A 23,318-nucleotide genomic window follows, 5' to 3' on the forward strand; every position below is an offset into this window, starting at 1 on the left:
TTCTTCTCTGCTAAGAAAGTCAGTCATAATGGATTAGGGCTCACCCTAACCTGGTAGGAGCTCATCTACATCTACAAAGACCCTACTTCCAAATAAGGTCACTTTCACAGGTACTGAGGGTTGGGACCTCAAAGTTATCTTTTTTTGGAGGACACAGTTCCACCCATAATACATCTCCAACACCAAAAGTCAGAAGTAAAAAAAAAAAACACAAAAAACAGACCTATGAAACTTGAGGGAGCAAACAGCATGATCCAACCATGTAAAACCGAACCAAGTTTTCTATTAACTGCCATACCAACTGAAAAACATTCTCAGATACTCAAAGGCTCAGAAAATGCATGCTCTATTTAATCCTTCTTGAGAAAAATGTTACCTAAGAATCTCATTTAATTACTCAACAGTGGGGACATTATGATTTTAAAAAGAAGCAGTAAACTATAACCCAAGCCCAGCCTTCAAATGCTTCCCTCAACTGTCCCCTTCTGCCTCCACTCCCTCCTCATGCAGGAAGTGTTTTCCGAACAATATCCTTCACCCCATAGTGCAGAAAGGGCCTCTTTATCTGGTGACCTCTTCAAACAATAGCGCCCAGTGCCAGACCTTGCTAACAATGGCTGACGTCTTCCACATGACTGTGACACTGAGCAGAGAAAGCTCTCTTCACCCCCACTCCCCCCAGCCAAGTAGAGTAACGCACCACAGGGACCGTTTCCGTTGCTGAGGAACTGAAATTACACAGAAGAAAAGTTTGAGTTTACCATAGAGTCAACATTTTTAAAAACACATGGAATAAACCTTTAAAGCCAGTATACACAGTTTTGTATAGGCTTTACGAAGACAACGTGAAAATAACATGCACCACAAAAACTGAAAAGGAATTTTGATAAAATGTAGGTGGTGCTGATTCTTAAGAGGGTGGAAAAGTATCAGTGTTTTTTCACCTCCCCTTTTCTTTTACATTTTAAGGTTGAACTATGTTCTGAGATTTTTATAATGAGAATGTTTTATAAAACACTTTATTTTCCATTAAACATTTATCTGAAACACAAATTTCCTTTTAACTCCCAGAGGTTTTGCAACAATCACCACCTCCGTCCCCCGACCCTCACCCCACACAGACCTGTCTATCAAGGTCCTGCTCTGAGTCTCTTCCCCGGGAAGGAGGGCTCACTTTTTCAGAGCCAGGCACCTCTGACTATGCCTCCTGGTTTGACTCAGTCTACCTGGCTCAGATGTGCCCTGGTCCATCTAGCCCACCTGTCCACAGTCATCTCTCTCCCAGTCTTATGGATGTCAGACATCTACGTCATTGATTGCTCTCATGGTGAAGTTCTAGACTGGCTTCCTCCTACAGCACCATGTGGTCCAAGACCAGGGTACTTACTGTATGTATTTCCAAGTCATTAAAAGGAACCTCGCTGACCTAGCTCTGTCTACGCTGACTTCTCTGCTTTTCACATCGAGGCTCCAACCAATAAATCCTTCTCTTAACATTAAACTTTTCCCCAAACCCCAAATATACCCGTTTAATTTAGGACATAGAAAACTCTCCTTTTTCCATAATAACTTTCTGGGGGTGAGGGGAGAAGAGTGACGTGAGGAATGATGAGGGTGGGACCCCCATGCTACACAGCTCACCTCTATGTGAGTGATGCCCCGGAGCGGTGCAATGAGGTGGCCCTGGGGACCACAACGACACACTGTACACCCGATTCCCAACGCTATCCTGCATCTCGGTTCCACACCCAGGCCCACTATGACTGCTGGAGAACATATGCCCTGAACTTCACATTAAGTGAGTACGCAAGTAACACATAGGATGTATAATGAGCTCTGTTTTAACTATATAACTAGAGGCCCGGTGAATGAAAATTCATGCACTGGAGGGGGGGGGGGTGTCCCTCAGCCCGGCCTGCCCCCTCTCACAGTCCGGGAGCCCTCAGGGACGGGAGTCAACCCAGCGATCAGGGGAAGGCAACGCCCCCATCACACCTCTGCTGCTGCCACTGCTGGCAGCGCAAGCCTCGGCCGGCCCTGGTTACCTGAGCCTCGGTGGACCTGGGCGGCTGGGCAGCCACCATCCGAGGCTTGCCTGCACCTCAGGCTGGCCCTGGGTGGCTGGGCAGCTGCCATCTGAGGCTTGCCTGTGCCTCGGGCTGGCCCTGGGCGGCTGGGCAGCCGCCATCTGAGGCTTGCCTGTGCCTCGGGCTGGCCCTGGGCGGCTGGGCAGCTGCCATCTGAGGCTTGCCTGTGCCTCGGGCCGGCCCTGGGTGGCTGGGCAGCCGCCATCTGAGGCTTACCTGTGCCTCGGGCTGGCCCTGGGTGGCTGGGCAGTCGCCATCCAAGGCTTGCCTGTGCCTTGGGCCGGCCCTGGGTGGCTGGGGGGCTGAGGAGACTGGGGGACTCCGGAGGCAGGTGCACAGAGTGGCCAGACCCACCTGGGAGCGAACCCAGCCGTGCCGCATGCCTGCTGTGCCTGCCGCCCCTGGGGGGCCGAGGGGACTGGGCACCATCATTTTGTGGCTGTGGGCGCCGCCATCTTTGAGGGCGTGGCAGTCAATTAGCATATTCCCTCCTTATTGTCTGTGGGGCCACCATCTTTGTGAGGGCATGATGGTCAATTAGCATATTCCCTCTTTATTAGATAGGATGCTCATTGAATGTGTCTGCCCTAATGATGAAAATGGTTAATCTGGCAGTATTAAGACTTTACTTTGTGCCCAGGTCGGTGTGGATCAGTGGCTGAGCATTGACCTATGAACTAGGAGGTCACAGTTCGATTCCCAGACAAGGCACATACCCAGGTTGTGGGTTTGATCCCCAGTGGGAAGGCAGCTGATCCATGATTCTCTCTCACTGATGTTGCTATCTCTCTGTCCCTCTCCCTTCCTGTCTCTCTATCCTTCTTCCTTCCTCTCTGAAATCAATAAATATGTATTTTTTTAAAAAGACTTTACTCTTTGTACCAGACACCTTGCTAAGTATTTTATATACATTAGCTTATTCATACATCCTACCCCATTTAAAGTAAATGCTGCCATTGCCCTCTTGTTACAGATGAGGATACCATGGCTTAGAGAGGCTAAGCTGTCTAGACTCCCGCAGCCTGTAAGAGAAAAATCCAGGTTTGAACCCAGGCCATCAGAATTTCTAATCATGGAATCACATTGGTCTGCCTCCCCACACCATGTGGATTCCTTAACCAAGGTGTACATCAAGCACGGAGTACTGTTTGGTGCTTAAGAAATTTTGACTATCATCTACAGATCATTTAGCAAGGCATGTTTCTCTGAATGATACTCATCAGGAACATTCTGTCATATTGGACACCCTGACATTTTGGGGGTGGAAAAATAAGTGGAGGGAAATGGCTTTTAGAACAATACCGTAACCAGTACACCACCCCCTCACTAACTACGCAAATCCACACACTGGCAGTCCCGTCAGCAAAGCTGGCTGCCAACAGGCCTCCTTACAAGAGAAAGAGAGAATAAAAGGGAGCTGCTGCCATTTATTGTATTTCAACTCCTTACAAGGAAAATGGGATCTATAAACATTTGGGGGAAAACGCCTCAAAGTTTCTAGGCAGCGTTTCAAGTTTCTTCCCCACAAAAACACGTTAAAAATGCAATACAACCAATTCTAGAAAGAAGCAGCCCAAATCCATTGTGTACATGTGGCTATTTCACAAGATCCTTTTCAGGCCTGCACTGCGGAGGCAGGGAGTGGGGAGAGAATGAGATGACTACACTTTCTACCTCTGTCATTTTATTTGCTGTATTTCTCCTCCAGCATTACCACCACAAATAAAAATAAAAATAAACCACTGCTCAGTTGCTGAAACAGCAGCCTCAATGACATACCGGGTAAGATATCTTAGCAACAATGTCAATATTGTCTCACCACAGCTGACCGTATTAACATTCCACTCTAATTGTGATTTCTCAAATATAAAGCGGAATGCGAGCTACTCGCTTCATTCATTCTCTGAATTTCACTCTGGGAAAATCGCCCTCTAACATTTTCCATGCAGTTGCATGGAAAGTAAACATCAGAATGGTATTCAATAGCTACTAGTTTTCGTGTGTCTGACTTGCGAATATGACAATAAGCCAATGTTGATGAGGAACTGGCACAAACACAAGAACCGAATAAAACAGACAAACTACTTTGATCAAATAGCGTCCCTCGTTATTGCGGTAATGGAATCCTTTCACTCATCTGCTTGGACATCTATGTTTTAAATTCATCTTTCCAGGCTGCCAAGAACAGGGTTTACTAGGTAAAGGGGGGAGCTCTTTCCCCTGAGCGTTCTCAGTCACACATACTCACCCCTCTGCCATGGCTGGCTGGGGCTGGCCCTGCATGCACACAGGAACAAAGAGCACGCCAGAGGCTCCCAAAACTGGCTACTCATTTAAAAACCATTTTAAACAATACAGAAGCGTGGGCCCCCCTGCTGGTGAGTGAGTCAGGAGGCCTGATGGGAATTTGAGTCACAGTAGCTCCAGTGAAGCGGCCAGGTTTCGGAATCGCCAGACAACTACTAGAGCCAGTGCTCGCAAAGCCGAGGCAAAGAACACACCACCTGTCATGCACACACACTTGGTGCAGAACTCCGCTAAGGACTCCTGCACTCAGGGCTCACGTTCCTCCCCCTCTCCCGCCCCTCCCCGCGGCCCCCAGTAAACACGTGCCCTCCTGGACTGTTTACAGCAACTGTCCCTCAGCACTCCGCTAAGACCCGGCTGGCTGTCCCTGCAGCCTCTGGGCCATTTGCAGCAGCTGAAGTGGCCAGGGTCATGTGTGCCACACAGACAGGGAAATGAACGAAATAAAGTTAAGACACCACCATTCACTAACGCCTGGGAAGGAGGGCCAAGGGGTGGAAAAGCAAAGAAGCCAAAATGGCACAGAAATTACCATAAATTATAATAATAGCAAACATTTGTAAAACGTTTGCTATAATCCAGGCACTGTTCTAAGTACTTTGTATCTCACTGAATCCTCAAGACAACCAACAATCCTAGGAAGTCGATACTGTTAGCATCCCCATTTTACAGATGCAAAAACAGAAACAGTGAGATGAAGCAACCTGACCTAGGACTTGAACCTAAGCAACCTGGCTGCTGTACTGTCCTGCACACAGGCTTTGGAGACAGAGAGACAAACGGTTCAAATCCTGGCTCTGCCACTTGGTAACTGTGTAGTCTTAAGCTAGTTCTTTAACCTCTATTGAGAAGCTATTGATTGTATGAGGTAACTGTTCATAAGTATTTAACACGATATCTGATGCACAGTAAACACTCCAAGAGCAACTTTTACTAGTACTGCCATATTTTCTCCCAGGGGACCCACTTCCTGGTGAATCCAACTTTTAACTATCAAAAAAAAAACTCCCAAAAGAAATTCAAATATTTGTGTATTTTATTTCCTTGATTAATGGGCATTTCCCAAAACCAAGGATACCATTGTGGTAAAGGCAAAACAAACAAATTCCCTACATTATCAACATTATCATGCCTAAAGTTTTAAAAAAAAAAAACCTTTCATTTCATTTGACCTATATGATTACTAACTTACACAGAGATTATTACCTTCATTTTATAAGGCAAGAAAACTGAAGTTCAGAAAATGAAACGACTTGTTTAAAGAGAACTAGTGGGTATGTTCAAACTGGCCTCTTACTAAGTTTTCTGAAGGCAAACCAGCAGAGTGTTTATTCGTGTTTAAGATGCTGCTTCCATAAACCAGAGGGATTTGGGGTACAATTTGGGGAGTCCAGTAACCATAGTAACAATTTCATGGATGGAGGGAGAGAAACTCCAGAATTCCTAATCTTCAGAATCTTAGAGCTAAGGACGCGGAGCTCTAAGAGGTTTAATCAGATTAGCAGCGCCGAGACTCTCACACAGCGGGGACAGAAAGCTGACCCCCCTGAAATAATGATCTGTAACCTCTCAGTCAGTTTTCAACATTGAGCTTACAGAATTAAAACAGAATCCTTCACTTAATTCTGCCAAAAATCAGGGATACCTTCAATGACTTTTTTTAAGGTTTGATAACTCAAAATTAAACATGACATGCTTGACGTTCTTAGAACTCTGGCTAGTAAACGACCAATGGTTAACCTTACCAAAATATTAAAACAGCTGTCAAACCTGAGAGAAAAATAAGTTAAATGAACAGGCAGGACAGAGAAATTCAAGTCTTTACTTTTGACAAATACTTATATATCAAACACTAGCTGCCAAGCATGGATTGGAGCGCTTGATAAATATTAACTCATTTGATCCTCAGAAGTGACCCAGGAGTAATTTACTCAGGTTGACACAGCTGGTAAGCTGTGGAGGGCCCATCTACAGGTCCAGGCAGGACGGTTTCAAATGACCAGTAAACATAAAAAAATGTGTTTGAATTCATTCTAAAGAACTGCATAATTAAAACAATGAGATACAGTTTTTCCCTATGACACTGGCAACGATGATATAGTTTGATTATAACCATGGTAAACATGTGAATAAACAAACATTCTCACATACAAAAGGTGGAATAGTAATTTAATGCCCCCTTTTTGAAGGGCAATTGGACAAAATCTAGGAAAATTATAAATGAGCACATTTGTTAACCACCAGTTTTCTTGCAACTATTCTCATGAAAGCAAAGGCAGTGTATACAAAGGGATTCACTGTAGTACTGATTATAATGATGACAACAAAAAAGATACAATCATCAACAGGGAAATAATAAAATAAATTATAAAATATTTGTCCAATATAATACTGAGCAACTTTTTTAAAAACCTATATATTAGTATATGCTAACATAAAAAAAGTCTAACAATGCATTCAATCAACACAGTAACTTGCAAAATAAAACACATTGTAAGGTCTATGTGGGTTTTCTTAAGGATCTATACTTGTATGTGTGTCTGTGTACATATATACTGTTTATTCTTGTTTCAAATACAATAATCTATAATAATAAAAGGGTAATATGCTAATCAGACCGGACGTCCTTCCGGATGAAGCTACAGTGGTGGGGGCTGAGCCCCTTGCACAAATTTCATGCATCAGGCCTCTAGTCAGTAATAATATAAGAATAAACTGTTTCACGTACTCACAAGTGTAAACCTACTTACAAGACTGTTTATTCTTGTTTTATTTATTAATTATTGTATTTGAAAGTGGATACAACTATGAGCCTGCTTGTGCCCCATCCTGAAAGATCAAATAAGAAATCATTAACATGAATTGCCTTTGGGAAGGGAAAGCAGAAAAGAAATGGAGATGGTGTCTTTACTTTTAATATTATTGCATTCCTCTTTTTTAATATATATATTTTTATTGATTTCAGAGAGGAAGGGAGAGATAGAAACATCAACTGGGGTTCGAGCCCACATCCTGGGCATGTGCCCTTGACCAGAATCAAACCCAGGACCCTTCAGTCCATAGGCTGATTCTCTATCCACTAAGCCAAACCGGCCACAGCTGCATTGCTCTTTTTAACTTAACGATTACAGGTATGGTATTTGAATGGCTCTACCAAAAAATAGGATGGATTTATAATAGTCTCAAGGACACCAAACAAAAATGGGCTTTAAGATACAGAAAAAGAACTAGAGATATTACTCAAAGTGACGGAGTCTAGATTAAGACCTTCCTTGTAAGCATTTCAGAAATAATTTTTCCAGTGAAGGAAAAAGAAAGCACTTCTGGGGAGGGGGCAGGGGGAGAACAACAACAAAATATCAAAATAAAATATCCCTGGAGAAATTATAAATATACAGGAAATCTACTGTCTTCTATTTCAAGGATCACTCAGTGCTAGAGATAAAAATAAGGAAGCCAACCAGAGACACAGCAGAAACTGAACTAGTCTAGAATCAAAAACTACGCTTCGATCCCAACTTTACTTTAGCTACATGACCTGAGGCAGTGGCTCAATGCCTCTTTTCCAAATATTCCTCAAAAAGATGAAGATACTGAACTCAATTTCTAAAACCCTTCTAAATCTAAAACCTTTATTTTATTGCTTTATCTTAGTTTAAAATAATTCCTACCCATAATAATATGAAAATATAAGCCGTGGATAAAAATCTGTACACTTAAAAATACAGTAACCAAGGCCTTGGCTGGTGTGGCTCAGTTGGTTGGTGGTCACCCTATGCACCAAAAGGTTGCCAGTTCGAGTCCTAGTTAGGGCACATGCCCAGATTATGGGCTCCCTCCTCAGTAGGGGTTGTGCAGGAGACAGCTGATATATGTTTTCCTTTCTCTCTCTCTCTCTCTAAAGTCAATAAAAACATCTTTTTTAAAAAAAGATTCTCTCTTTAAAAAATACATGTAATCGAGATGCTTAACTGCCTGGAACTAGCTCTGCCTTCAGTCAGGAACTTGCCAGGAGCCACTTCCAGCACAGCCAGGGAGCAGGAAGCACTGAGTCCTTCTGATGGTGCTCGTTTGGATTTGTTTTATGCTTTTATCCTGGTTTCTCGATAAAATAAATGTCTAAATATAAGCAGGCAGACTAGAAGATCTCAACCCTCAGCACAAGCACAATTTCAAAAATGCAGGACGCACTTCTACCCATTTAAGCCAGGCAGCTTCACTATGAACAACTTAATGAAAATTCCTGTGTGTGACTTTATAAGGAAGCCCACGACCACACAACACTAGGAAAAGGGAAGAAGAGCCTCATAGGTTCCCAACAGAAAAAAAAATAAAGGACATAAGACAATCATTGAAGAGAATATGTAACCGGGCACTCGATATTCAAAGAAAAGAGGTCTGTCCATCTCAAAGAAATGTGAATGAAAAACAAATACAATGTGAACTGAAAACTAATACATGTTTTAACCTATAAAATTAGCAAAGATTACAATCCACAAATGCCCAATACTAGCAGGAGCCATGCAAGCAGGCATGCTCACACACTGCTTACACAGGCAGCAACCAATACAATCCTAGGAAACAATTTGGCAAGAGGTATGATGAGCTTCTGAAAAGTTTGTTTCCTTTCACTATTAATTCCTTGCCTATAAATATTCTACTAAAATAATCAGATTTGTACAAAGATATTTATGTTGCATATTTTTTAATGAATGAGAAAAACATGGAAACAATTAAAATGCACCCAAACAAAATCATGGTATATTGGTACAATAAAGTATTAGATATTTTTCAAAGACATTAAAAAGGATAAGCAAAAGATAAAAGACTATCTTGGGTTTCTGTTTTGTTTTTTACTCCTAGCAGTATTTTCCACATTTTCTCCAGTGTGCACGTACTACACTGGGCATTGTTTCCAAGATCCATATATACTCTTACTTTAACTTTTCCCAAACCAAAATGTATCTAATAGTTGATGGCATATACAGTGGTCGGCAAACTCATTCATTAGTCAACAGAGCCAAATATCAACAGTACAACGATTGAAATTTCTTTTGAGAGCCAAATTTTTTAAACTTAAACTTCTTCTAATGCCACTTCTTCAAAATAGACTCACCCAGGCCGTGGTATTTTGTGGAAGAGCCACACTCAAGGGGCCAAAGAGCCGAATGTGGCTCGTGAGCCGCAGTTTGCCGACCACTGGCATATGAGAATCGCTATCGGCCAGGCAGCGGCTGCAATGGGGCGGTCACCGACTGTGCGAAGCCAGGTTATTACGTCTGGTGGAGTAACTAGACAACTGTAACCCCTTTCAGGTTTCAGTCAATAAACCACTTAAGATCCACTCCGGAAAGAATAAGAACCTGGATGTTATCTGAAAGCCTTCCATTAAAGCCTCCTTTTGAAATCATCAAAGGATGGCATCAAACTGGCAGAATGGACGTCTACAGCTTGGAAGAGCGTCCAGGAGAAAACAGTGAAGACCTCAGGAAACACTGCAGCACCAGTGCCCTCGCCCGCAGAAGGTGCAGTGTGGGGAATGGATATTGATCACTAGGTATAAAAAAGATTTAGAATAGGTTTCTGAAAACAAATTTAAAATACCTCAACCAACTTATTTCATTTACATTTTCCTTCTGTTTTACGAAAAAAAAATTGAGATACGTAGGTAAAAAAGGAAATCTTCAGTAGTATACAAGACATTTTAAGTAATAAAGTATTGTCAGTTTAATTGACAGTTATATCTTCCTTCGTAGTACATAAAATGGTGTGTTTTATAATCAATGAAATAAGGTATTACATTTATAATGAGAATAATAAAGACAAGTGCTATGGGCCGAATTATGTGTGCCCCCCCCACCCCCATTCCTATGTTGAAGCCCTACCCCTCAATGCAATGGTATTAGGCATAGGGCCTTTGGGAGGGAATTAGGTTTAAATGAAGTCAGGAGGGTGAGATTAGTGTCCTTATAAGAAACATCAGAGAGCCTGCTGTCTCTCTCTGCCCGTGAGGACACAGGGAGAAGGAAGCTTTCTGCAAGGACCTTCATCAGAAGCCAACTGTGCTGACGCCCTCATTTCAAACCTCTATGCTCCACGACTGTGAGAAAATAAATCTGTGTGTAAGGCACTCACTCTATGGTGTTTTTTATGGCAGCATGAACTAAAACAAAAATCAAAATATTTTTAAGATCTGGTACTTGAAAAAAACATTTTCAACGTTAACTCTGAAGTTACTTAGAAAATTTGCTTACAGTTGGGTGGGAACAAACCAACCCTTACAAAAACATAAAGCATTAAAAAACATATAAACTTTAAATTTTGAGACCTGAAGTAAAAACGTAACCCTCAGCATGTTGGCAGTGTTCAGGTGGCTCTCTCCCATCCTTAACCTGTCGTTTGCATTCGGGCTCTCAGCCTCTGCTACAAGCCAGTCCATGGTCTACAAAAACTCCAGACAAGTGCCCAAACCACTACATGCACGTCCTGTATCAGAAACATACTCACTCCATCATCTGTGCTTTGGGACGGTCTCAGGGCACACAGAGTCTCATCATGTACCAAATCGAGCAGTTTGATGTCCCCAAACTTTCTTAAAAATCGTCAACTCTCTGACACAAACTATAAGGGAGTCAAGAATTAAAAACCAGCTACTCGGGTCCTGTTTCCCCCCCGCCCCCTAAGATAGTGCTGTGGTCCCAGAACATAGGACAAGAATCTGAGTCTATGTTGGTAGCTTTGATGGCAGATGTGTCATAACTGGCCTGCCACCAAAGGGGAGAGAATGGGGGTAAGGAGAGCAGAGAGACACAGATCTCACTTTTTAACTCCATGGTTTCAGATGTGCAAAAGAGTCTCTCAGTTTAATGCTCTACCCCATGGCTAGGGCTACCCAACTCGTTACCCACAATGGCCATCCTACTGGACAAGTGCAAGGCTAATGCCCTCATCAATGACCCTTCAGAGGAATAATAAATGCAGATCATCCTCCATGGAGAAAAGAAGTCAATCTAGGTAAAAATCTTGGGTAGATGACCTCCCCTCTCAGAAACTATACTTGCCAGTGGATCCTACGAAATCAAGTTTTTTACATTTCTGTAAAATAGAAATAAAACCATGGAATTCTCCTTCAAGGAAATAAAAATAGGTCACATGAAAATTCAAATTGCGAGTTTTTTTATGGGCATTAATAAGCTACCCATGACAAAGCTCTTTGAAAACTAGGTCTATACAAAATACGACCATTGTTTTTTGTTGCTTTTTTTACAGAAAAGCAGCTTTAATGGAAAAAAAAATTATTTGTGAACATTAGATTTGACTGAAAAATGAACTCTGAATTGTTCATTTATATTTCCCTGTTAAGTTGCATTTCCTATTGCATTTACAAATATACATACAAAACCGTATCCAAGTAAGTAAGGGTTGTTTTCAGAGTTTTGCCACATCCTCTATGATGATTTGGATAGGCTGTGACTTGCTCGAGGTCTTCTTGGCCATAAAAGGTGGAAGATCCAGAGTGAGCCTTGATTTCACCTTCTTCTCCACCCAGAGCTTTCTCTAATTATGTCTCTCATAGGAAACAGCGCAGGAAGGAGCAGTTTGGGCCATTATGTGTAGGTGTCTGACACCCGATAAATGCCCAGGAAGTACTGGCTCCCTCCCTTCTCTCTTTCATCCTTCAGATTTCCCTCAAGTCTGTGGGGAAGCTACAAAGAGAACGGGGACAGGTGCTTCCACATATAAAGACCTTCATTAACTAAAAATGTGTTGAGATGAAACACCCCAGAAACCTTATAAACTGTACTTTGAAATCTATTGTTAAAGCTGCTCTCTGGCTCCTGAAATCCCTTGAGCAAGGGAAAAACAGGCCTTTTCGTTTAACTTCACAAAGGAAAAGGATAAAATACAAGTAAGTACCTGACATAGGCTAAAAGGTAAAATGAATGGTTTTCAAAGTATAAACCTCCATACAACAACAGTTCAGAGATTTCCCACTTTTGTTATGAGGGAAAGGGTACCAATAGCAGAAGAGCCTTTAGTATCCAAAGTTAATGGCAGAATCAGTATTTTGAAGTGGGAAGTCATGGAAATAAGCTTCTAGAACATCACTCTTTTGCCTGCAATAACTCCTGCTTTCTCTTCAACAGAGAAGGAACAAGAAGTTTTAGGAGGGTTATGTTTGTTCTTTAAGGAGCCATGGTGTTTCCTCAAGAAAGCCAAGCTGTACTGAATATCTAGAGGAAGCCAGATGTCAATGGAGACAATGTTACAAAGATGTTCTCTTATTTAACCCAACAGCATCCCTGTAAAATAGCTTGGCCAAATTAAGATATTTGTCTACGTTCAAATAAACTGGGAAGTTATCAAGCTGGGATTAGAATCTGTACCTTCTAATTCTAAAAGTTGTGCTTTACCTAGTCTTTGTGGCATGTATGAGGGATAACAAAGAGAAAACTGATGGAGGGAACAATCAAACCAAAGGGAGCAGTATTACTGCTCCTCGTAAAATCCAGCCAGGTCCCATCCTATGTTCAAAGCATATCCTAATATTTTACAGAATGTGTTCAAATGCCCTGGTAAAGAGAAATACAATGGCTTTTCATTGAATTACTTCTGCTTGTTCTGTTGCTTGGGAAACATTTTTGGGGTCAGTTAACCAAATATCCAGAGCTCAGCAAGACAGCCCCTGCACTAAATTCCTAAATAATAGACCACAACCACAGAAAATGGGCAATGCCTCACAGAATAATCAAAAGCAGCTTCATATTTTCCAGATAAAACAAAGCATCGTTTGTGTCAAGGCATTTTTAGAAGGTACCACCGAAAACCAGACTGCAGCCTGGAATGGCTTAAAATACCACATTCAACAATCACATCAATGGCTTTTAAACTTTAGAGGCAAACAGCTTCCTTTTACTACAAATTCAAAGTGAAGGATTAGATGCAAAACTAACAGATTAATTCAGTACATACTCAGCTTAGAGACTATCCAGTGCCTTAATTGACACCATTACAAGTGTATTTAGCCAACCAGCTGGGTTTTAACAACAAAAAGGTGAAGGTCAATTTTATTTAAAAAAATAAATTGCTTCAAACTAAGCCCCCCTGCTGAAAAACACACACACAGATAATTAAAAGGAAAGGAAAAGACTAATAAACAATTATTTTGGTATATTAAGCAACCTCTCCTTAATCAGTCTGTATTTTAATTAAGGCAGGACCACAGTTAAAATTTCACTGAACTTTGCTCTTCTGCCTCAACTTGAAGCTACTTCCACACCAACATGGAGTAACTGGGAGCATTGGATAGGGCAAAGGACTATGGACTCAAGCCTGGCAGAGGGCAGGAGAAGGGCTGCACAGAGGGGGAGGGACCAACCCTCTCTAGGAGGGCAAGAGGCCTTGCCTGTCAAAGGCTTTCAAAATACTTTCACTATCTCCAGGGTTAAAACAAAAACAAAACCACTATCAACCTTGCACAGATGTTAGAGAAAAATTACATTTTTAAAAATATATTTTCATTGATTTCAGAGAGGAAGGGAGAGAAAGAGAGGTAGAAACATCAATGATGAGAGAGAAACATTGATCAGCTGCCTCCTGCATGACCCTACTGGGGATTGAGCCCACAACCCCTGGCATGTGCCCTAACAGGGAATGGAACCGTGACCTCCTGGTTCATAGGTCGATGCTCAACCACTGAGCCACACTGGCTGGGCAAAATTACATTTCATTTCTTAGAGACCAGTAAGGAAAAAGGCCCAAAACACCAGCTAAGTACCATGTACTTACTACTTGGAAGCAGCAGCTATTAGAATAAGCGACACTGTATCTCTACGCTTGGTTCCTTTTTGAAGTACAGGGGATCTGTCCAATGTGTATAAGGGAAGAATCCTCTACAATGCAAGTCTTGCGGGGAGGTAAAGTCCACCTTGCCCTATAGGAGCTAAGAAGTCCAAATACACACTTGTCCAGCCTCTCTTGCAGCTAGAGCCCAGGCACAGGACCCAGGATCAGCCATTTAGATGCATTTGCCCCACACATTCATTTCCCCTTGGCTATTCTTGAGCATTTTCTCTTTCAGGTAAATTTTTTAACCCAATGGTTATGCTGTGTTAAGAAAAATGATAGGATTTTGGAAGCAGTGAAAATATGTATCTTGCTATAATAGTTGGTAGATGTCATTATACATTTGTCCAAACCAACAGAATGTACCACAGCAAGAGTGAACTTTAATGTAAACCTCGGTCTGGGGCGATAATGATGTGTCCATGCAGGTTCATCAGTTGTAACAAATGTGCCATTCTGATGGGGGACAATGACAATGGGCGAGGCTATGCATGAGTGCAGTCAGGGAGTATACAGAAAATCTCTGTAGCTTCCTTCTCAATGTTGCTATGAGCCTACAACTGCTCTAAGAAAATAAAGCCTTGAAAAATGGGATCTCATTGGGGATTAAATGGAATCCTATATAATAAAAGCCTAATATGCTAAGTGTCCGGTCATCTGGTCATCCATTCAACCAATCAAAGCGTAATATGCTAACGATATGCTAAGGTCACTCAACCACTCACTATGACGTGCACTGACCATTGGGGGCAGACAGTCAACCGGTCGACCAGTTGCTATGACGTGCACTGACCACCAGGGGGCAGACGCTCCAACCGGTAGGTTAGTTTGCTGCTGGGGTCCGAATCATCAGGACTGAGCAAGACAGGCCGGACATGCCCTGGAGCCCTCTCATGGTCCCTCCCCGGCTGGCCAACCTCCCACATCCCTCCCCGGCCCTGATCGTGCACCGGTGGGGTCCCTCGGCCTGGCCTGCACCCTCTCGCAATCCGGGACCCCTCGGGGGATGTCAGAGAGCCAATTTTGGCCCGACCCCGCAAGCCAGGCCAAGGGACCCCACGAATTTGTGCACAGGCCTCTAGTGTACAGATAATTTTGTAAGATCTAGTGTTTTAAAAAAAAAAACAAATCTGTCCATTCAGGAATATGATATTTCTCTCCATGTCTTCCTTTAAGTCCTTCAGTAATGTTTTAGTATTTTCTTCAATATAAGACTTGTACATTTCTTCTTGGGCTGGTATTTAAATTTTTGTTTCAATTATCAAATGGGACTATTTTTCCTATTCATTTTCTAAACAGTGCTGCTGTACAGAAAATACATTAATGTCTTATGTTACTCTTATATTCAATCTAAACTCTTACTAGGTCCGGATTTGATGTCAGAATATGCCCATTCTTAGAGTGCAGTAATTATTTCATTTTCAAATTTAAATAACTTTAATAATCGTAACATGGAAGTGTTCTGATAATAAAAGTCACTTAAAATAAAGAGGCATGATAGAAGGTTGCAGACTACTCTGGAGAGCTTTAAAAAAAAAAAAGAGTAAGACCTTATTTTTTGACATCGAAGTCCTAATATAAGAGCATAGAGCAAAAAAATGAAAAACAAAAATAGATGCCCTCGTCTGGCACTCACCACATTATGGTTTAATATCAATTTTTGTTCCCTTGGGCCTAACTCAAGGTCAAGAGAAAGACAGTGCTCATTTGCCCTGTTGGGAGTGGTGGAGACAAGGTAAATTTACTTTCCCAAAACACATATTGAAGTTTTTAATATTGCATTCTCTGATTTGATTCGATAACCTCCAGAAAACAATTTTTGCTCAGCTATAGACACTTCCTCAGTAAAAAAAGCATAATCATAAAAAAGACTTTTGCTATTTTTAGAGTTCATGCAATGGCTTTCAGTAGTTTAATATCTCACTGCACATAATATTTCAAAAAACTTTATATACATACTAGAGGCCCGGTGCACAAAATTTGTGCACAGGTGGGGTCCCTAGGCCTGACCACCGATCAGGTTCCCTGCCTCCTCCTTCCCTCACCATCCACGCACTGCCACCGCGTGGTTCCCCACCTCCCTGCCTCCCCGCCTCCTCCTTCCCTCGCCACCTTGACACTGCCACCCACCCCTGGTACCCCATCACAGCCCGGCCCCGGCCCCGATCGGAACCTGCCAGCCAGAGGGAGGGACTGGGAGGTTGGCCGGCAGGCCCCTATCGGGCAATTGGGGCCTGTCGGCAGGGGGGAGGGGCCAACCGCCACCATGGCGAGTGGGCGGCAGGCCAATCGGGGCCTGGCAGCCAGGGGAGGGACCAGCAGGAGGGACCCAGGAGATTGGCCACCAGCCCCAAGGAGGGAGCCAGCCCTCAGCCCCCCTGGGAAAGGGGCTGCGTCCACTGCCACCCACCCCTGGTTCCCCGTTCCAGCCCGGGGGCCCAGTCCCAATTGGGCGATCGGGGCCTGCCGGCCAGGAGAAGGGACTGGGAGGTTGGCCAGCAGGCCCTATCAGTGATCGGCTGCCCATGGTAGTCATTGCGCGTCATAGCCACTAGTCGTTCTGGTCATTCCATCATAACTGGTCGCCTATAGGCTTTTATATATATAGATAATTTGAATTTCACTCCCTGCTAACGTTTACCAGTAGTTTAAAGTAGATACATGAGATAGCTTCTTTTAGGGATAGGAGCTGAGGATATAACAACTTTTCAATACTTTGTAGTAATACTTATTTTCATTTGAAGAATAATAAATTAAACTCAGTGATCATTTTCCAAATTCCTAAAATAGGTTCAACATAAAAGTGTAGTTCAAGATTGTCTGTAAAAACAATCTACAAAGGATAGGAAAAGCAGAGCTCAGTATTTTAGACAAATATTTCCTAAATTTCTATGATTGCAAGTTCAAGTATATAAAAATGAATTTTCCTTTGTGTTTACAACAAAGACTGGTTTTAATTGGAAACAGTAGAGCAAAATTTTTCCATATTCAGGAGATATTATTACCCAAGTTTCAGAGCCGTCTCAGTAGATTAGCCAGCTTCAATTTACAGAGAAACTTAGGTCTGATTTACATATATAATGAGAGTTGGCACAGAGCTGAGCATATAAATGGTCAAATTCCAAGTATTTTCCCCAATCATCTGTGACATATCTTCAAGATTTAAAATTCCATCTGCTTTGTTCCCCAACTAATATAACCAGGTTCTAGTTAAGAGGAAAAAGGCACATACCATATAGATGTTTTATGAGAAAAGTTCTCATTGCTTTTTTCAAGTTGGTTTGCATTACTGAAAAGCCATAGTGTGGGGCTTATTATTAAAAATTTATTCAGAAAACAAAAACACAATAGTAGTTGCTCAGGGAAATTAAACCCAAAATCACATGGTCTACAAGTAAAAAAGTTTCAAATGTAAACTATGTTCACTGTCTGGTCCATCTGAAAGGCAGGTTGTCAAAATCATTCATATACTGTTATTTCACACTAGAGGCCCAGTGCACAAAATTCGTGCATGGGTAGAGTACCTAGGCCTGGCCAGCGATCAGGGCTGATCGGGGTCTTCCGGCTGCCAGCCTGGGCCTTCCTTCTGGCTGCCGGCTGGGGCCTTCCTTAGTTCCACGCCGCCCCCTGGTGGTCAGTGCATGTCACAGCGAGAGATTGAACTCTCAGTCTCTCGATCGAACTCCCGAGGGGACAATTTGCATATTAGGCTTTTATATATATAGATGAGTTGGGACTGCTGTGAAAGACTGTTACTAAGGGGGTAGTTCTGGCTTGGAGACCCTGGCTGCTGGTTGGCAGCTCTAGACAGATAGCTTAGGATCTAACTTTATGCTGAAAATTACAAAGAATCAAACAATAAAGGTCCTAGGATGAGTGTCAGAAGAGCCAAAACTAAAAAAAAAAAAAAAAAAATTTAATTATTTTTTAATTGCTTTCAGAGAAATAAAGAGAAGGATGTTTTGGCCATGACCCAACAGGGGATGAATGTCCCTCTGGATAGAAATTATGTGAACTGAAAATTCTCCATAGTAACAATTCTAATTAATTATTCAAAGCCACGGTTTGATTTTCTAAGGTTAAGAGCTAACTATGGTCTCCTGTTTCTATCATTAAAAACTGGTTTCTTCTTTATATCTGCTTACTCAGGCATTGATGAGAAGCTTCTCATGGGATCTTAACAGCAACTTTATCACAAAGACCCCACTTTCAAGGTTAAGTGTGCCATTTTGCAAGCTTGGTTTAAGGGATAACTAATAGAGAACGTGTCTAGGTTCCAGAATCAAAAAAGTTTTAACGTCCACTTTATCAGTAAGTACAGAAACAACAGATATTAACATTATCATATGGTATTACAAGATCTTTTGAACAAAGGAATTAACTATAATTCAGTGATGTTTTGGAAATAAGTGAATTTTTTTTGTATTTTAAGAGAAATTAGAACTGAAATGCTAATCACTCAGTAACTTGGAAAACCAGCATTTTTCCACCACTGGGTTAACATGAATTTAGAGTGAAATGACACCATTTCAGGGAAATTAATCCATGCTAACAGAATTTTATTGCACAATAAATATAAAAGTGCAATTTTATTGCACTTTTATATATAAAATCCTATAGGCGACCAGTTACGATGGAATGACCAGAACGACTAGTGGCTATGACGCGCAATGACTATTTATTGTGTAGTTTTTCTAGCAAGAGAAAGAGGGTGTAACACTGAGTGGTCGCTAAAATGACCTTAAAACAGTTCTCCACATAGACTAGAATGGAGTCACAATGACCACAAATGTACCAGACTCTACACACATAAATGAAATCCAAGCCAAATTAAGTAGCTCTCATCAAAATAAAATTGGCACTGAGTGGGCTACACCTGTTAAAGGGATCATCTGATACTCAAAAGAGGAGGACTAGTCAGCCAGCAGTTGGTCAAACAGAAAATGCAATCACATGTGGGAAAAGGGTAAAAACTTCCTAGAAACTAAATTCCTGGACACATCTGCTGTCCCACAATGTCTCGAACTGGAACTCTGGATCTGAATGACCTTTTAAAATTAGGAACAAGTCTTCTAGGGAAGGATTCGGTTCATAACCCAAACTCAATTTCAAAGTCACTTCCCATAAAAAAAAGCTAGACATGTATTTAGTTTCTTACAGCTCCAATATGCTGTCTGTTCTAACATATATCACTTCTCTGATCCGTGCCCAAGGCAGGGACATGGGCCCAGCCTGTACTGGGGTCCTGCTGCCACACCACCAGGCTTGCTCACCCCAGCTCCTTCCTGTACACATACCTGGTTCCTTCTTGCTTCCCTTTCCTCCCTCTCGGCTCTTCTTCAGCACAGCCTTTAACATTTTCGACACTCCTTTGTTTCTAAAGGGAAAAGGAGGGGTGGGAAGAGGAATTAACGGCTGTAAGTTAGAATATAACCTGCATATTGACATTAGCGGTAACTTGAGTTCAAATAAACAGATCATTTAGGATAAGATAAAGGTACCTTGAGTTTTACATTAATTTTCTATAACTAAAGATGAGGCACTAAATGCTAAAGCGCAAGGAGTGTTTCATCACTCTTAATGAAGTTCACTGTCTTACTATAAAAGTAAAAACAAACAAACACAACAGTGCATTCTCAGCATTCCACATCTAATTAAGGTTATGAGGGTAGATCTGGGGACATCACTGTCTGGTGTCTGCCATAGGAATGTGGGTGCTCCCAACCCTAGTTCATCAAAAGAAAACATTAAAACTGAGAACCAAAAAGATAACGATTAAGAAGGAAGCTACATGGTCCAAGGCATGTTTTACAGATGCTACTGATCATATAACCACAAGGAAACATTTGGGAAGGCTATCAGAATGAAACATACCTTATAAGCAATTGCAAAATAAACACAGTGGGAACACATTTTAAAACTGATGTCAGGGGATGTGATCAAACAGCACACACTAGCATGGGCTTTTACTACAAACAGTTATGAGTCTTTTGGGGGGTGGGAAGGAAAGCAGCACGGGCCAGTGGCATTAGGGCTGAATCCCTTCAATAAAACAGCTGTAGTTTTAAACAGGGTTGTACTGACCATGCAAAAAAAAAACAGCACAATGGCCCAGGCCTAAGATGAAACATGAAACCTTCCGACAGCAAAGAGTCAGACAAAAGGACCATTATTTCAACCTTTGGGCCGTCTCCTTTAGCTCTCTTCCCTCCACTACTGAGATGAGATGAGATGGCTGGACAACTCCAAACAGTGACAAACCTGAGTGGGTTGTGTTACCCAGCACATCATAACTAATGCACTAAAGGGAAGAAGGTCGAAGGCAAGCAGGCTGCTGCTGAAAGAAAAAGGAAGAAAGAGGAGAGAGCAGGGAAGGAAGGGAGAAACTCCAACTTAGGTAGAGCAGAGTTCCCAAACCTGCCTCGTTTGCTGAATGGTTCAAGTGGCCTCGGTGGAACACCCCTCGTGACCTCTCAGCCCCAGAGTCAAGCACAGGTGCTGAGGGGACTGCTGAGCCTTGGAGAGTGTGCTGCCTGCCATTCACAGAATCCCACCACAGTAAGTGTGCAGGGTGGCCTTCCTTATCATTTGGGTTCAGGCCTGTATTTATTTTTCCAAGGCCTTTGTTTTCCTGATGAAGACACAGAACCTCGGAGGCTGACTTGCCCAGGGGTCAGGCAGCTAATGAGCACAGGGCCAGAATCCAAACTGCAGACTCCCAGAGAGTGAGGGTCCTCCGTCCTTCCTGTGGACTCCACTCTCTTCTCCGAGCAATGAAGGCTTTGGGCAACAGCAATCAAACAAACAAAAAATTCAACAAGCAAACAAACCTCAGAAATACTAGGGAGATAATGTCTTCAGCAGAATTTGAGAAAGCGATACTAAAATGTATTGGAGTTAAATCATTTTCCCAACAAGTCTTTACACATAAAGGGGGCATGGCTTAGAGCCCAATTCTTTTTAAAAATGCTACTTTGAACCCAGCCAGGCATGGCTCAGTGGTTGAGCTTTGACCTATGAGCCAGGAAGGTCACAGTTCAATTCCTGGCCAGGGCACATGCTCAGGTTGTGGGCTCAACCCCTAGTAGGGGTGTGCAGGAGGCACCCAATTAATGATTCTCTCTCATCACTGATGTTTCTATCTCTCTCTCCCTCTATCTCTCTCTCCCTCTCCCTTCTTCTTCTCTGAAATCAATAAAAATATGTTTTGTTTTGTTTTAATGCTACTTTGAATGAACCCAGGGGAAAAAAGATTCCACCTAAAGGGCCAACACTGAATCTGGAAGAGGACTCAGTGTGTTCCACAGGGACACTGTGGAGAGACAGATTTCTCCTGACTGTCACACTTAAAAGAAACAATACAGCATGTGCTATAAAAGAGTAGTAGGCAAAATCAAATAAAGAGATGCCTAGTGAGCACAGACATTTTTTTCTGCACATAAGTCAATCAACATTCAGAGTTTGTCATTTAGCAAAGACTGTACACTTTACAAATAAAACAAAGAAAAATCTTGGAGAGCTCGTCCAAGGCCCCTTTTGAACTGTTCCTGAATAATCCTGATTAATCACCCAGTTGGCACCAATCCGCAGCCCATCCGTCGTGCCACTTGGAAATAGGCACCACAGGACAAAGACTGGTAGACACTGACTTGGGCTGCTCATCCCAGACACCGTGTATGCCCATTGTGGGGGAGCTCAGCTGCTTTTAGCATAGTCACATCTTCCACATCAGTGGTCTTGAGTAAAGTGAACGAGGCTATCAAATATTTGCTGCAATTTTTTTCCCCAGCTCCTGCTTTCCTCCATATATAGCAAGTCAAGGGAAAGAACTTAAATGTATATTCAAAAGCTATTCAAACTATGACCTGGAGACACCAATTAATTATACTTGAGTACAAAAGTAAGCAACCCCTACATACACACACCTGGAAGGGAAAAAATAAGACTATTCCCAGTGAGTGAAATTCTAAAATTGACACAGATCATAGTGGAGCTATGCAAAGTCACCAGGAGTCCCAATGACATAACTGAAACTTGATTTCATCAACGTACCTACCTAAAGACTGTGCCCATCTGAAGGGGGTGTGGGGTCAGAGAGAGCAACTATACTAATGGGCTGGAGGGGCCGACATTGGCAGTATAGAGTCCGCAGAAGCCCATGTGACACAAACACACACTATCCTATCTAATAAAAGAGTAATATGCAGATTAACCATCACTCCACAACACCCACAAGCCATGCCCACCAGCCAATCAGGAGCGAGTATGCAAATTAACCCAACCAAGATGGCTACAGCCACAGAGAGAGCAGAAGGGAGGCTTGGGTTTCCCCGGCAATGGAGGAAGCCAAGCTTTCCGCACACCCTGGCCGGCCCAGGCCTCCGCTTAAGGCTACAAAGTTTCAATTATAAGAGATATATAAATCCCAACAGAAATGGCTGCTGCCACGGAACAAGCAGAAGGCTTGGCTCCGCTCCAGGCTACAAAGTTTCAATTGTAGAAGATAAATAAATCCCAGATACCAGGGCCTCCGCTTGGGTCGCCAGGGGGCATGGCCGGCCTGCAAACCACCACAGGCCCCTTGCCCAGGCCGCCCCATGCCCCAAGGGAAACCCCACCCTGATCCCGGACACCCTTCAGGGCAAACCAGCTGGCCCCCACCCATGCACCAGGCCTCTATCCTATGTAATAAAAGAGTAATATGCAGATTGACCATCACTCCAACACACAAGATGGCTGTCCCCATGTGGTCAAAGATGGCTGCTCCCATGTGGACACAAGATGGCCACCACAAGATGGCCAGCAGGGGAGGGCAGCTGGGAGGAATCAGGCCAGCAGGGGAGGGCAGTTGTGAGTGATCAGGCCAGCAGGAGAGGGCAGCTGGGAGGGACCAGGCCTGCAAGGGAGGGCAGTTGGGGGCGATCAAGCCTGCAGGGAAGGGCAATTGGGGGGGACCCAATTGGGGGGATCAATTGGGGAGGGCAGTTAGGGGCAAGCAGGCTGGCAGGGGAGCAGTTAGACATCAATCAGGCTGGCAGGGGAGTGGTTAGAGGGTGATCAGGCTGGCAGGCGGTTAGG

The 23,318-nt window shown here is 42.9% G+C and overlaps 1 protein-coding gene across 7 annotated transcripts in view; it reads right to left on the reverse strand.

The window, feature by feature from the left end:
• The window catches only part of TANC1 (tetratricopeptide repeat, ankyrin repeat and coiled-coil containing 1), a 244,458-nt gene that overhangs the window by 148,422 nt on the left and 72,718 nt on the right, over positions 1-23,318 (reverse strand). For all 7 annotated transcript variants that reach the window (XM_080669582.1, XM_080669579.1, XM_080669577.1 and 4 more), the window contains one exon: positions 19,538-19,617. In XM_080669582.1, the coding sequence (XP_080525708.1) occupies positions 19,538-19,598 (61 nt within the window). In that variant the 5' untranslated portion in view covers positions 19,599-19,617. The remainder of the gene's footprint in view (positions 1-19,537; positions 19,618-23,318) is intronic.

The sequence above is a fragment of the Plecotus auritus genome (assembly GCF_963455305.1).
Source record: "Plecotus auritus genome assembly, chromosome: 5".
Classification (NCBI taxonomy): domain Eukaryota; kingdom Metazoa; phylum Chordata; class Mammalia; order Chiroptera; family Vespertilionidae; genus Plecotus; species Plecotus auritus.